Source organism: Pelophylax lessonae (assembly GCF_965119305.1).
Source record: "Pelophylax lessonae genome assembly, chromosome: 7".
NCBI lineage: Eukaryota > Metazoa > Chordata > Amphibia > Anura > Ranidae > Pelophylax > Pelophylax lessonae.
In genome coordinates, this window is record NC_138774.1 from 296,265,372 (window position 1) to 296,280,499 (window position 15,128).

The 15,128-nt window shown below is 45.2% G+C and overlaps 1 protein-coding gene across 2 annotated transcripts in view; it reads right to left on the reverse strand.

Moving 5' to 3' along the window:
• The window catches only part of LOC309560030 (relaxin receptor 1-like), a 269,217-nt gene that overhangs the window by 125,715 nt on the left and 128,374 nt on the right, over positions 1-15,128 (reverse strand). For both annotated transcript variants that reach the window (XM_082263532.1, XM_082263531.1), the window contains exon 3: positions 417-512. In XM_082263532.1, coding sequence (XP_082119658.1) covers positions 417-512 — 96 coding nt within the window. The remainder of the gene's footprint in view (positions 1-416; positions 513-15,128) is intronic.

A 15,128-nucleotide genomic window follows, 5' to 3' on the forward strand; every position in this document is an offset into this window, starting at 1 on the left:
CAAACTGGTCAACCCATGTCTTTATAGAGTTGGTCCAAAAAGATCAACTCGTGTTGTTATGAAGCTGATCCAAACAGGTCAACCCATGTCTTTATAGAACTGGTCAACCCATGTCTTTATAGAACTGGTCAACCTATGTCTTTATAGAACTGGTCAACCTATGTCTTTATAGAACTGGTCAACCCATGTCTTTAAGAAGCAGGTCCAAAAAGTTTAACTCATGTTTCAATAGAGCTGATCCAAACAGGTCAACCCATGTTGTTATGGAGCCGATCCAAACAGGTCAACCCCTGTTATGGAGCCGATCCAAACAGGTCAGCCCATGTTGTTATGGAGCCGATCCAAACAGGTCAACCCATTAGTCAGTAAAATACTGAAACTCTAATGCCTAATAATTAAGCAGAATTCAGACTTACCGCATTCATAGTCGTGTGCCTCTTCCTCCTGCATGGCCTGATTACCCCGTGAACTCTGAATGGTATCAAAGAGTTTCGGCCAACCACTGTTATCCACTGGGGATGAAAATGTATTTTTATTAACAAAGTCACATTGGAGTTGATTTACTAAAACTGGAAAGTGCAAAATCTGGTTCAGCTCTTCAAAGAAACCAATCAGCTTCCAAGTTTTATTGTCAAAGCCATATTGAACAAGCCGAAGTTAGAAGCAGATTGGCTGCTATGCAGAGCTGCACCAGATTTTGCACTCTCCAGTTTTAGCAAATCAACCCCACAATGACCAGAGCACATAAAATAGCTAAGGGAGAGAGAGGAACACCCAATCGCTAAAATCTCATAGATTGGATCTGCCCATCTCTCCCCTTCTCCTTCCCATTGGGGGTTTTTTAAACCTTTAAACCCAATCAGTAAAATCTCACAGAAGATTTTAAAACACGTTAATGCCATTTTAAAAGTTAATTTTTTACCCTCTCTAAATCTGCAGTTATTTATTATTATAATAAAAATAAAAAAATTACTATATAATAATAATTACAACAATATAAAACATATTATTAGCCCTGTACATAATAAAAATCATAATAATAATTAGAAGAACAACAATAAAAGTATGTATATTATTAGCCCTGAATATAACATTATTCTTAATAATAATAAAAATAATCATTACTAAACAACAACTACCATAATAATAACAACAAAATAATACATATTAGGGATAGATCGATTATTGGCAAGGACGATATATCGGTGGCGGATATGCACTTTCCCCCATATATCGGTATCGGCCCCGGAACTGGCCGATATTTTTGTGACGTCATTCTGCCTTCTTATGCCGCCTCCCTCGCCTTGGACAGCCTCGTCTGGAGTTGGGACTAGTCTCGCGGGAGTGTATCACAGCCATACACCCACCCACCCACCCACAGCAGCCCGGTGCCAGCCAGCCAGCCACCCACATCCACAGTCCCTGTACCAGCCAGCCAGCCACAGGCACTGTACCAGCCATCCAGCCAGCCACCCACAGGCCCTGTACCTGCCAGCCACAGGCACTGTACCAGCCAGCCACCCACAGGCCCTTTTCAAGCAAGCCCCCCACAGCCCCTGTGCCAGCCAACCAGCCACCCACCACAGGGTGCCAGACAGCCAGCCACCCACAGACAGGGTGCCAGACAGCCAGCCACCCACAGACAGGGTGCCAGACAGCCAGCCACCTACAGGACCTGTACCAGTGAGCCACAGGCACTGCACCAGCCAGCCGCCCACAGCCCCTGTGCCAGCCACCCACCTAAGGGTGCCAGCCAGCCACCCACCACAGGGTGCCAGTCAGCCATCCACCCACTGCAGGGTGCCAGCCAGCCACCCACCACAGGGTGCCAGAAAGCCAGCCATTAAGCAAAAATGAACATGTTCAGTACCAGATTTGTGTCAAAAATTGTCTTTATTTTTTAAAACTTTAAATGTACAAAATATCAACCCATATCGGCCGATACCGATGTGTTGTGACCCAAATATCGGTATCAGCCCTGAAAAAACCACACCAGTCTATCACTAATACATATTATTAGCCCTGAATGTAATATTTTTATTGTTAAAACAAAATGATACATTTTATTAGCCCTGAATATAATAATGTTATACAAAATGTTACATATTATTAGCCCTAAGTATAATATTATTATACAAAATGATACATATTAGCTCTAAATATAATCAATATTATTATTTTTTCCCAAAACATTTTATTGAAATAAAATACAGTAGAATGAAATAACCATTGAACAGCAGTTTGAATGGTACAAAGCGTTACAGAAATATCAACAGTAACATCCAAAATACAATATAAGGGTGGAGGAACAAACCACGACACAATCGTACATTGGAGCACATGGGAGTGCAAGACTGAAACTGAGCATGTAGTATATACCTTAAGTAGTGCGGGAACAGTCCTGCTTCCCATACTCTGATGTGGGGCCACAGGGAGAACATACAGTCAGAGGCCGTGTGGACCTCCAGAGGTGCGGGATGTGTTACGGAAAAGGCACAATTAGGGGCATAGATGGTGCCTCCCATGGTCGGACACCCCCAAGGGGGAACTCACTGTATCCGGACACAGGGGGCCACCACCAAATGTGTGTGATCCGTCTCGGGGTGTGGAATTCCAAGGAAACCCACAGGAGGGAAGCAATGGAGGCAATCGTGTAAGCCCGTGGGGGGGGGGGGTCGGGTCCGTATCCAGGGAATGATCGGAGGAACGTCGGGATGGGAAGGGGAGGGTGAAGGGGAGAAGGGGGGGGGAAGTTGAGGGGAAAAACAGGAGGGAGGAGGCTAGGGATGAGAAACAAACAGAAGAGAAAAAGGCGGAGAAGGAAGGGGGTGGGGAAGCGCCAAAAGGGGGTTTGAGGTCTACTGTGTTGGTGTGAGGTACTCGGATGAAATCTCAATATCTGGTGTAAGGGGGAAGATATCAGAAACACTCAGAGTCCGGTCAGCCTTATACAGCATTTAGGATATAGCGGTAAGAGCAAGAAAGTCAGGAAGTGTTGTAAAGTGTACCCAGGGGGCCCACGTTGTGTAGTACTTGTGGTGAGCATCCTTGGCCTGTGCAATCGTGTCCTCCATTTCCGCCACCCTCCGTACCCTACTTAGCCATTCGGCTACTGTGGGGGGGGAGGTAGAGCGCCAATGACAAGGCACGCACATCCTTGCTGCATTAATAAGGTGCAGGGTAAGGGACTTTTTGTATCCAGAGTAGGGCAAGGAGGTGTGATGAAGCAGGAATTGCTCTGGTGTGAAGTCGGGAGTGTAGGTGGTAATACGGGAAATCAGGGAGTGTACCTCCCTCCAAAACGGTTGGACAATAGGGCATTCCCACCAAACATGCAAAAGGGAGCCCCGGTGTATGCCGCATCTCCAGCAAGTAGGAGAGTTGGTTGTTGAAAACTTATGCAGTAATTCAGGAGTTCGGTACCATTTGGTGTATAGTTTATAGCCAGTTTCTTGAGCAAGTACGTTCAGGGATCCCTTATGCATGTGGTAGTAAATTTTCGTCCAGTCGTCATCAGAGAATTTCCTGCCCAGGTCTCCCTCCCAACGAGACCTAAGTGCCTCCGTGTGTGCATGGGCGGTCGGGAAAAGCATGGTATAGAGGATTGAAATCAATCAATATTATTATTATTATACAATGTGATACATATTATTAGCCCTGAATATAATATCTTTATGATTATACAAAATGATACATATTTTTAGCCCTGAATAAAATATTATTGCTAATAATAATACTAATAATAATACAAGAAAATGATACATAACATTAGCCCTAAATATATTATTATTATAATACAAAATGATACATATTATTAGCCCTGAATATAATCTCATTATTATACAAAATGATACATATTATTAGCCCTGACTATAATAATATAACTAATAAGAATACCAGGAAAAAGAAGAACAACAAGAAAATGATACATAACATTAGCCCTAAATATATTATTATTATAATACAAAATGATACATATTATTAGCCCTGAATATAATATCATTATTATACAAAATTATACATATTATTAGCCCTGAATATAATATCATTATTATACAAAATTATACATATTATTAGCCCTGAATAAAATATTATTATTATACAAAATTATACATATTATTAGCCCTGAATAAAATATTATTATTATACAAAATTATACATATTATTAGCCCTGAATAAAATATTATTATTATACAAAATGATACATATTATTAGCCCTGAATATAATATCATTATTATACAAAATGTTACATATTATTAGCCCTGAATATAATATCATTATTATACAAAATTATACATATTATTAGCCCTGAATAAAATATTATTATTATACAAAATGATACATATTATTAGCCCTGAATATAATATTATTACTAATAATAATACCAGGAAAAAGAAGAACAAGAAAAGTATACATAATATTAGCCCTAAATATAATATTATTACTAATAGTATTATTATTAGTAATTATTAATATTAGTAATATATTATTAAGAAGAAGAAAAACAACAAGACAATTATACATATTTTTAGTCCTGAATATAATAATAATAAAAAAATAATAATATCTAAATGAATATAAAGAAAGTATCCATAAACCACAACACTTTCCCTTTAAATTGAGATGATAAGATATTACAGAAATGTACATTTTCAGAGACAGAGATAGGTAAGAAGGAGAGGTCATGATCTGCAGTCCATTATACATTTCCTGATTGTATAAACAGAGATGCTCTGCATTCACTTCCATCATTCCTTTCCTCCACCTCCACGTCTCCTCTCTGTCTGCCTCCAGGTTTTCAAGTTTTGCTGATATAAAATTGAATATATGCCATATTTCTCTAGCAGTCAACAGATCTTCCTCAATAGCCAATATTTTTTTATTTTTTTTAAATAAAAAAATGTTTTTTTGTTTTTCATCTTTATTCCACTTTGGTGCTGCCGATCTCCTGTTACACAATAGTCCAGTGATGGCTGCATGGCAGGCGCAGGTGCTGCACTTGAGACAGTTCACTTTCCTCATTTTACTGCTATACTGTGAATAGCCTGTAATTTGATTTCCGGCTATTCATCTCTATTCACAAGTCAGAACAAGTTTTTTTTTTCAGTTTTAAAAAAAAATTTAATAGGAGTTTTGAAATGTCAAGACTCTGTTAAAGCTTCTATGAGATTTTTAGTGGTTTGCTTTACACCTCCTTTAAATTCAAGCCGGTACAGTTTATGGCTGATGCGGCCCCAGGAATGAATCTATGTTTATTACTGCAGATGTTGTATTATCAAATCGAAACAATTTATCTACATGAAATATCACCTTTATTGCCGCTCGTAAATCTTTGCAAGTGCTGCCGGCTCATGGCTAATGTTATGAACTTGTGTAATTTCCTTTCCAGCCCATTTAGACCGAAACTATTTTAAGCATTTTTTTGCTGACAATCCCATAAGCTGGTGTTTATATTACGGCTTAATGAAAAAGTCCCGAAAGATACTGGAAAAATGATGATAGCGCTGCGAATGGGGCGTGCGGTCACCCCGCTGGAATGCTGAACATCTGAAAAGAGCATCTTATCAACTCTCTCTAAATGATCTAACGTTATCCAGGTGATTTAGACAGTGCTGACGGAGAGGAGATATTCAAGAGGATTTAATTCGCTGCTAAACTGGAAGGGGGTGAAAAAAAAAAAACCTTTCCCCGTTAATTTTTTTTTTTTTAATCATTTGGTTTGCACAGATCGCAGCAGAAAATAAGATAAAAATGAAAAGCTCGTTAAAAGATCAAATAAAATGGGTTTTTGCTGCAAAGATTTACCTGGTGTTACCTTTTTCTGCCACTAGATGTCCTCAAGTCTGCTGACCACCATCATACAACCCATGTAATCCCGGACGAGGCCCCAACCTGTGACTGGACCGTAAAAGGAGAAGCAGTGATCAGCTCATCTTTCAGTTACTCTGCTCCCTTCATCGAGCTTCTGAACTGATTGGCTGCTGCTTCTTCCTCTCACCACTTCAGTCCTGCTGTACAAGGGACTGCAAAAGGATGATACCAGGTCACATTCTGATGACCACCATCATTCAATCCATGTAATCCCGGACGAGGCCCCAACCTGTGACTGGACCGTAAAAGGAGAAGCAGTGATCAGCTCATCTTTCAGTTACTCTGCTCCCTTCATCGAGCTTCTGAATTGATTGGCTTCTTCTGTTGCTTCTTCCTCTCACCACTTCAGCCCTGCTGTACAGGAGACTGCAAAAGGATGATACCAGGTCACATTCTGATGACCATCATCATTCAATCCATGTAATCCCGGACGAGTCCCCAACCTGTGATTGGGTAGTAAAAGGAGAACCAGCACAGTGATCAGTTCATCTTTCAGTCACTCTGCTTCGTTCAGCATGCTTCTGTACTGGTTGGTTTCTTGTGCTGCTTCTTCCTCTCACCACTTCAGCTCTGCTGTACAGGAGACTGCAAAAGGATGATACCAGGTCACATTCTGATGATCACCGTCATTCAATCCATGTAATCCCGCGCGAGGCCCCAACCTGTGACTGGACCGTAAAAAGAGAAGCAGCACAGTGATCAGCTCATCTTTCAGTAACTCTGCTCCCTTCATCGAGCTTCTGAACTGATTGGCTTCTTCTGCTGCTTCTTCCTCTCACCACTTCAGCCCTGCTGTACAAGAAACTGCAAAAGGCTGATACAAGTTCACATTCTGATGACCTCTATCATTCAACCCACTTTCTCTGAGTCCATGTAATCCCAGATGAGGCTCCAAATTGTGACTGGACCATGAAAGGAGAAGCAGCACAGTCATCAGCTTGTCCTTCAGCCACTCTGCTCCATTCAGCATGCTTCTGAACTGGTTGGCTTCTTGTGCTGCTTATTCCTCTCACCACTTCAGCCCTGCTGTACAGGGGACTGCAAAAGGTGGATACCAGGTCACATTCTGATGACCACCATCATTCAATCCATGTAATCCTAGATGAGGCCTCAAATTGTGCCTGGGCCGTGAAAGGAGAACCAGCACAGTGATCAGCTCATCTTTCAGTCACTCTGCTTCATTCAGCATGCTTCTGAACTGGTTGGCTTCTTGTGCTGCTTCTTCCTCTCACCACTTCAGCCCTGCTGTACAGGGGACTGCAAAAGGCTGATACCAGGTCACATTCTGATGACCACTATCATTCAACCCACTTTCTCTGAGTCCATATAATCCCAGATGAGGCCCAAAATTGTGACTGGACCATGAAAGGAGAAGCAGCACAGGGATCAGCTTGTCTTTCAGCCACTCTGCCTCATTCAGCATGCTTCTAAACTGGTTGTCTTCTTGTGCTGCTTCTTCCTCTCACCACTTCAGCCCTGCTGTACAGGAGACTGCGAAAAGACGATACCAGGTCACATTCTGATGACCACCATCGTTCAACCCATGTAATCCCAGGTGAGGCCCCAACCTGTGACTGGACAGTGAAAGGAGAAGCAGCACAGTGGTCAGCTCATCTTTAAGTCACTCTGCTCCATTTAGCATGCTTCTGAATTGGTTGGCTTCTTGTGCTGCTTCTTCCTCTCACCACTTTAGCCCTGCTGTACAGGGGACTGCAAAAGACTGATACCAAGTCACATTCTGATGACCACTATCATTCAACCCACTTTCTCTGAGTCCATGTAATCCCAGATGAGGCCCCAAACTGAGACTGGACCGTGAAAGGAAAAGCAGCACAGTGATCAACTCATCTTTCATTCGCTCTGCTTCATTCAACATTCTTCTGAACTGGTTGGCTTCTTGTGCGGCTTCTTCCTCTCACCACATCAGCCCTGCTGTACGGGAGACTGCAAAAGGATGATACCAGGTCACATTCTGATGACCACCATCGTTCAACCCATGTAATCCCAGGCGAGGCCCCAACCTGTGACTGGACAGTGAAAGGAGAAGCAGCACAGTGATCGGCTCATCTTTGTCACTTTGCTCCATTCAGCATGCTTCTGAACTGATCGGCTTCTCGTGCTGCTTATTCCTCTCACACTCCAGCCCTGCTGTATAGGGGACTGAAGAAGGCTGATACCAGGTCACATTTAGGTACTTAAACTGTCTGTATTTAAAAAATACACTTAATTGTGTAAGAATGAGTACGGAGCTTTTTTTAGGATCAGAAAGTTACTGAACCCGCTACAAAAACTCTCTGTAGAGACATCCCTGTGCTAGCCCATTTCTGTTTTTCGGGGCTCCCTCACACTTGCTTTGGTCTCGAAAAAGCATTCTGCATTCTCGCAACCTGCAAGCCTCAATTAGCCCCAAATAACAATCTCAAAATGTAATATATTGCAAAAGTAATATATTGTGGCGGTTGCATTTGTTTTCCTTGTTCAGTTTTCTCTTTCTCTTTTTTCACCCAGTGATCCTGCCAATAACACATTTCCTGTCCTAGAACGACAATACTCTCTGCATCTATGAAGGAACAGTGTTGTCACCCTAGGACAGGAGTACAGAACACCACCCTCCCTCTCTTCATTCCCCATAAAAAGGGGATACTATACCCGTTCTTCCACTAAATCCATACCAAATCACAGTATACACTGGAAATAACAACTAATAAAAATTAATGTTGTATTATTTGCCTTTGTTTGATGTAGGCTGACACCTGGTGGCGGTTTTGGGCCACTTCAATTTGTTTACTTAGGTGATTTAGTATCTCCCTCTGTCCTCCCCTCCTGTTTAAAGTGATATTAAAGGCCCTTTAGTTTTGCAGTGGTTTTGCATGGAACAGCCCCCTTCGGGTTCTCCGCCGGCGCTCCTGGACCCTCTCTCCTGCAGAGTGCCCACAGGGCAAGCAGCTTGCAATGGGTACACCCGAGCAGGCTTACTTCCAAGCTGCAACTCCATTCACAAAAAGAGCCTCTCTCGCCTTATTGGCCTAAAGGTTGTGATTGACAGACAATGGCTTCAGCCAATGAGGCAGAATCCCTGGAGAGCCAAGACCATTGTGAACATAACTGGATCGAGATGGGGCTCAGGTAAATATTAGCAGGGGGGCTGCTTCACGGAAAAGGTTTTTTACCTTCATGCATATAATGCATGAAGGTAAAAAACCTTGAGCTTTTAGAACCACTTTAAGGCTAGTTAGTGCAGTCCTAATGAGACCCTTCCGGTCTCTTCTATGTTCCTTCAGTCTGTGTTAGTGCTTTGCAGAGATAGGACAAAGGAAAGTCATGGTCTTCTTACACTTCAGAAGACTGGAAAACATCCTCTATACTGAAACTCTATGAATTAAAATTGGATTCTACTTCTGTGTCTTATTGAAGAGTTAAGATGCCTGTGGATGGTGCCAAGTCAGCAGGTGCTTTATACATTGATATTAGGGATGGGCGAATGGTTCGGCCCGAGCATGAGTTTGGGCCGAACATTTGCCTGTTTGGCTTCTCGCCGAACACCTGAATTTGCAGGGCATTTACCCCGAGAAACATCCTGCAATACACTGAGCGGTGCACTGTGCATTCTGTGCAAACTATGCACAATCAGGACACAGTGCAAGCTGGTTGTTAAGGAGTGGGGCCAGGAAGCCGGCCGCGGCGTCCTTAACAACCGATGAATCATCAGCTGTCAATGGGTTTCCTCGGTGACAGCTGAATAAAAAAAAATAAATAAATAAGAAAAAAAAAAAAGTGGCGTCCCCACCAAAATCCATACTAGACCCTTATCCGGGCATGCAGCCTGGCAGGTCAGGGAAGGGAGGGAAGGGGGGGGGGGAAGAACGAGTGCCCCCCTCCTCCTAAACCAAACCAGGCCACATGCCCTCAAAATGGGGGTGGTAAGTGCTTTGGGGCAAGGGGGGCTCTGCCTCCCCACCCCAAAGCACCTTGTCCCCATGTTGATGGGGACAGGGGTCTCTTCCCAACAACCCTGGGCTGTGTTTGTCGGGATCTGCAGGCAGGGGTCTTTTTGGAACCTGGAAGCCCCCTTTAATAAGGGGGCCCTCAGATCCCGCCCCCCACGCCATGTGAATGTTTATCGGGTACATCGTACCCCTACCCATTCACCAAAAATGTGTACAAAAGTATTAACCATATGAGACATTGTTTGACAAATCCTTTATTAAAAAAAAAAAAACATGTAAATCCATCGTCAATCACGCTGGCCGATGACCCAAAAAAGATAAAACGCCTTTGTCTCCTGGGAAGCCTCCCACCCCATGCCCACTCCGCGCTTTGACATTTCTTATAGATCACCCGGTCGCCCCGCTCCTTCTGATGTCATGTGATCTTAAATGGAATTTGACTCTTTTTTCTTTAGAAATCTCATTTTTGCTGCAGCATGTTCTATACATGTTACAGATGTGCCACTTTACAGGCACATTAAGGGTCCCCCTCCCCCGGGCACTATATTTAAAGGAATATTTCATTTTTATTTTTTGCACTTTAAGCATAATTAAAATCACTGCTCCTGAAAAAACTTTTTTTTTTTTTTTTTTAATTGATACCGGCCCCCCATACTCCTTTTTTGGTCAAGTACTTGCATAGAAGCCTTTAAAATTCAATGGGGTTCGCCGTTTGGGTTAGAACTTTTCCCCTGTTCGGGAGTTCTGCTGCGAACCGACAGGGGGCGGGGGGGGTGTTCGGCCCACCTCTATCTACAGACTAAGACTGGGATGCCATTAAAGTTCTTGTGCGTGTAAAGGCAGGCGTCCCAATACTTTTGGTAATATAGTTGTAGTCATACCCAAAATAGTCAATTAGCAGATTAAAACTGAATGCTCCGTATGGCCGGATTCTTTGCAGCAGGCAGAGATGTGTGAGTGTAGCTGTATGTGATTCTCTGGCTCCAGTACTCCTGATCAGAGGTTGTTACCCTCACACTAACACCCACTACCATACAGAAACGCGTCACCGACACAAAAGTGTCTCTTATCTCTACAAGGCTTTCTATAAACAATCGTCCTGCAGCTGAAGATTAGTTATGTGTGAGGCACAGCAGAGCTCATTAACTCCACACCAGGCAATTCACTCCCAGCACTGCCTTAATGAAAACAAATTTCAGCTTTTTATTTAAAGCTGTATTTATTTAAAGATGTAAGTAAATATATTCCTCATTAGCCACAAAGGATTCCAATCTACTTTGTGCGCACCAAATGTCTTTGCAAGTCCAGATGTTGCCTTGTAAAAGTAGCAGTGACATCATCACTGTGCTGTTCACAGCCTGAGCAGGCTCCACCCACTACAGAAAACAACAGGAGGGAGCTGAGACAAGACCAGTCACCCTACACAAGGAGAGGGAGACAAGGCATGGGAGGGGTTGAGCAGGTTTCACCCACTACAGAAAACTACAGGAGGGGGCGGAGACCAGACCAGTCCCCTTACACACGGAGAGAGTGCAGAGCTTTTGGAGGGACACAGCAGGCTCCACCCACTATCGAAAACTACAGAAGGCGCAGAGACAAGACTAGTCAACCTGCACAAAGAGAGAGAGAGGGGAGCATTGGGCAGGACCCACCAGGCTCCACCCACTACATGAGGGGCGGGGACAAGTCCAGTCAACCTGCACAAAGAGAGAGAGAGCAGAGCTTTTGGCAGGACCCAGCAGGCCCCACAAACTACAGAAGGGGCGGAGACAAGACCAGTCACCCTGCACAAAGAGAGAGCGGAGCATTGGGAGTGACCCAACAGGCTCCACCCACTACAGAAAACTACAGAAGGGGATTGAGACAAGACCAGTCTTCCTGCACAAAGAGATAGATAGATAGATAGATAGATAGATAGATAGATAGATAGATAGATAGATAGATAGATAGATAGATAGATAGATAGATAGATAGATAGATAGATAGATAGATAGATAGATATAGTGGAGCTTTTGGTGGGACCCAGCAGGCTCCACCTACTACAAAAAACTACAGGAGGGAGGCGGAGACCAGATCAGTCACCCTGCACAAAGTCTCCGCCCATTACAGAAAAATACAGAAGGGAGACAAGGCATGGGGGGGGGGGAGGCTGAGCAGGTTCCACCCACTACAGAAAACTACAGGAGGGGGTGAGGAACAGACTAGACCCCTTGCACAAGGAGAGGGAGCAGAGCTTTGTGTGGGACCCAGCAGGCTCCACCCACTATAGAAAACGGCAGAATTGAGATGAGGCTTGGAAGGGGCTGAGCAGGTTCCACCGACTATGGGAGGGGGCGGAGACCAGACCAGTCGCCCTGCACAAAGAGAGAGAGTGGAGAATTGAGAGGGACCCACCAGGCTCCATCCACTACACCACTACAGAAAACTACAGAAGGGGTGGAGACAAGACCAGTCCCTCTGCACAAAGATAGAGAGTGGAGCTTTTGGCGGGACCCAGCAGGCTCCACCCACTACAGAAGGGGTTGAAACAAAAACAGTTCCTCTGCACAAAGAGGTAGAGAGTGGAGCTTTTGGCAGGACCAAGCAGGCTCCACCCACAACAGAAAACCTACAGGAGGGGGCAGAGACCAGACTAGTCACCCTACACAATGGGAGGGATCAGAGCTGTGGGTGGGGACCCAAAAGTCTCCGCCCATTACAGAAAATTACAGAAGGGAGACAAGGCATGGGAGGGGTTGAGCAGGAGGGGGTGGAGACCAGACCAGTCCCCTTGCACAAGGACAGAGCAGAGTTTTTGGCGGGACCCAGCAGGCTCCACCCACTATAAAAACTACAGGAGGGGGTGGCGATCAGACCAGTCACCCTTCGCAAAGAGAGAGAGCGGAGCATTGGGAGGGACCCAACAGGCTCCACCCACTACAGAAAACTACAGAAGGGGTTGAAACAAGACCAGTCCCTCTGCATAAACAGAGAGTGGAGCTTTTGGTCTGACCCAGCAGGCTCCACCCACTACAGAAAAACTACAGAAGGGGGTGAAGACAAGACCAGTCCCTTTGCACAAAGAGGTAGAGAGTGGAGCTTTTGGCAGGACCCAGCAGTCTCCACCCAGTACAGAAAAACTACAAGAGGGGGTGGAGACCAGACCAGTCAACCTGCACAATGAGAGAGATCAGAGCTGTGGGAGGGGACCCAAAAGTCTCCACCCATTACAGAAAACTACAGAAGGGAGACAAGGCATGGGAGGGGCTGAGCAGGTTCCACCCACTACAGAAAGCTACAGGAGGGGGCGGAGACCAGACCAGTCCCCTTGCACAAAGAGAGAGCGGAGCATTGGGAGTGACCCAACAGGCTCCACCCACTACAGAAAACTACAGAAGGGGATTGAGACAAGACCAGTCTTCCTGCACAAAGAGATAGATAGATAGATAGATAGATAGATAGATAGATAGATAGATAGATAGATAGATAGATAGATAGATAGATAGATAGATAGATAGATAGATAGATAGATAGATAGTGGAGCTTTTGGTGGGACCCAGCAGGCTCCACCTACTACAAAAAACTACAGGAGGGAGGCGGAGACCAGATCAGTCACCCTGCACAAAGTCTCCGCCCATTACAGAAAAATACAGAAGGGAGACAAGGCATGGGGGGGGGAGGCTGAGCAGGTTCCACCCACTACAGAAAACTACAGGAGGGGGTGAGGAACAGACTAGACCCCTTGCACAAGGAGAGGGAGCAGAGCTTTGTGTGGGACCCAGCAGGCTCCACCCACTATAGAAAACGGCAGAATTGAGATGAGGCTTGGAAGGGGCTGAGCAGGTTCCACCGACTATGGGAGGGGGCGGAGACCAGACCAGTCGCCCTGCACAAAGAGAGAGAGTGGAGAATTGAGAGGGACCCACCAGGCTCCATCCACTACACCACTACAGAAAACTACAGAAGGGGTGGAGACAAGACCAGTCCCTCTGCACAAAGATAGAGAGTGGAGCTTTTGGCGGGACCCAGCAGGCTCCACCCACTACAGAAGGGGTTGAAACAAAAACAGTTCCTCTGCACAAAGAGGTAGAGAGTGGAGCTTTTGGCAGGACCAAGCAGGCTCCACCCACAACAGAAAACCTACAGGAGGGGGCAGAGACCAGACTAGTCACCCTACACAATGGGAGGGATCAGAGCTGTGGGTGGGGACCCAAAAGTCTCCGCCCATTACAGAAAATTACAGAAGGGAGACAAGGCATGGGAGGGGTTGAGCAGGAGGGGGTGGAGACCAGACCAGTCCCCTTGCACAAGGACAGAGCAGAGTTTTTGGCGGGACCCAGCAGGCTCCACCCACTATAAAAACTACAGGAGGGGGTGGCGATCAGACCAGTCACCCTTCGCAAAGAGAGAGAGCGGAGCATTGGGAGGGACCCAACAGGCTCCACCCACTACAGAAAACTACAGAAGGGGTTGAAACAAGACCAGTCCCTCTGCATAAACAGAGAGTGGAGCTTTTGGTCTGACCCAGCAGGCTCCACCCACTACAGAAAAACTACAGAAGGGGGTGAAGACAAGACCAGTCCCTTTGCACAAAGAGGTAGAGAGTGGAGCTTTTGGCAGGACCCAGCAGTCTCCACCCAGTACAGAAAAACTACAAGAGGGGGTGGAGACCAGACCAGTCAACCTGCACAATGAGAGAGATCAGAGCTGTGGGAGGGGACCCAAAAGTCTCCACCCATTACAGAAAACTACAGAAGGGAGACAAGGCATGGGAGGGGCTGAGCAGGTTCCACCCACTACAGAAAGCTACAGGAGGGGGCGGAGACCAGACCAGTCCCCTTGCACAAGGAGAGCGAGCAGAGCTTTTGGTGGGACCCAGCAGGCTCCACCCACTATAGAAAACTACAGGAGGGGGCGGAGACCAGACCAGTCCCCTTGCACAAGGAGAGGGAGCAGAGCTTTTGGTGGGACCCAGCAGGCTTCACCCACTATAGAAAACTACAGAAGGAGCAGAGACAAGACCAGTCCCTCTGCACAAAGAGACCCAGCCTATCCATACTGTCTGGACAGACTGGGTTAATGGAGATATGTCAATGTATAAAGCAGCATTTGAGACAGGACTCCCCTATGGTTCACCTACAGAAGAACCTGGAGGTCCCCTTTATTTCATAGAATTGATTTGGCTCTGACAACGTACTAAACCTTCATGAAAATTACGTTTTCTTCCAATGTTGAAGAAAAAAATCAAGCCTCAGCGCTGTCATCTGGGATCCTATTTCAGTGCAATGTAAGATTCTCATTTTTACAAATGATGACTATGTGAACTCTTA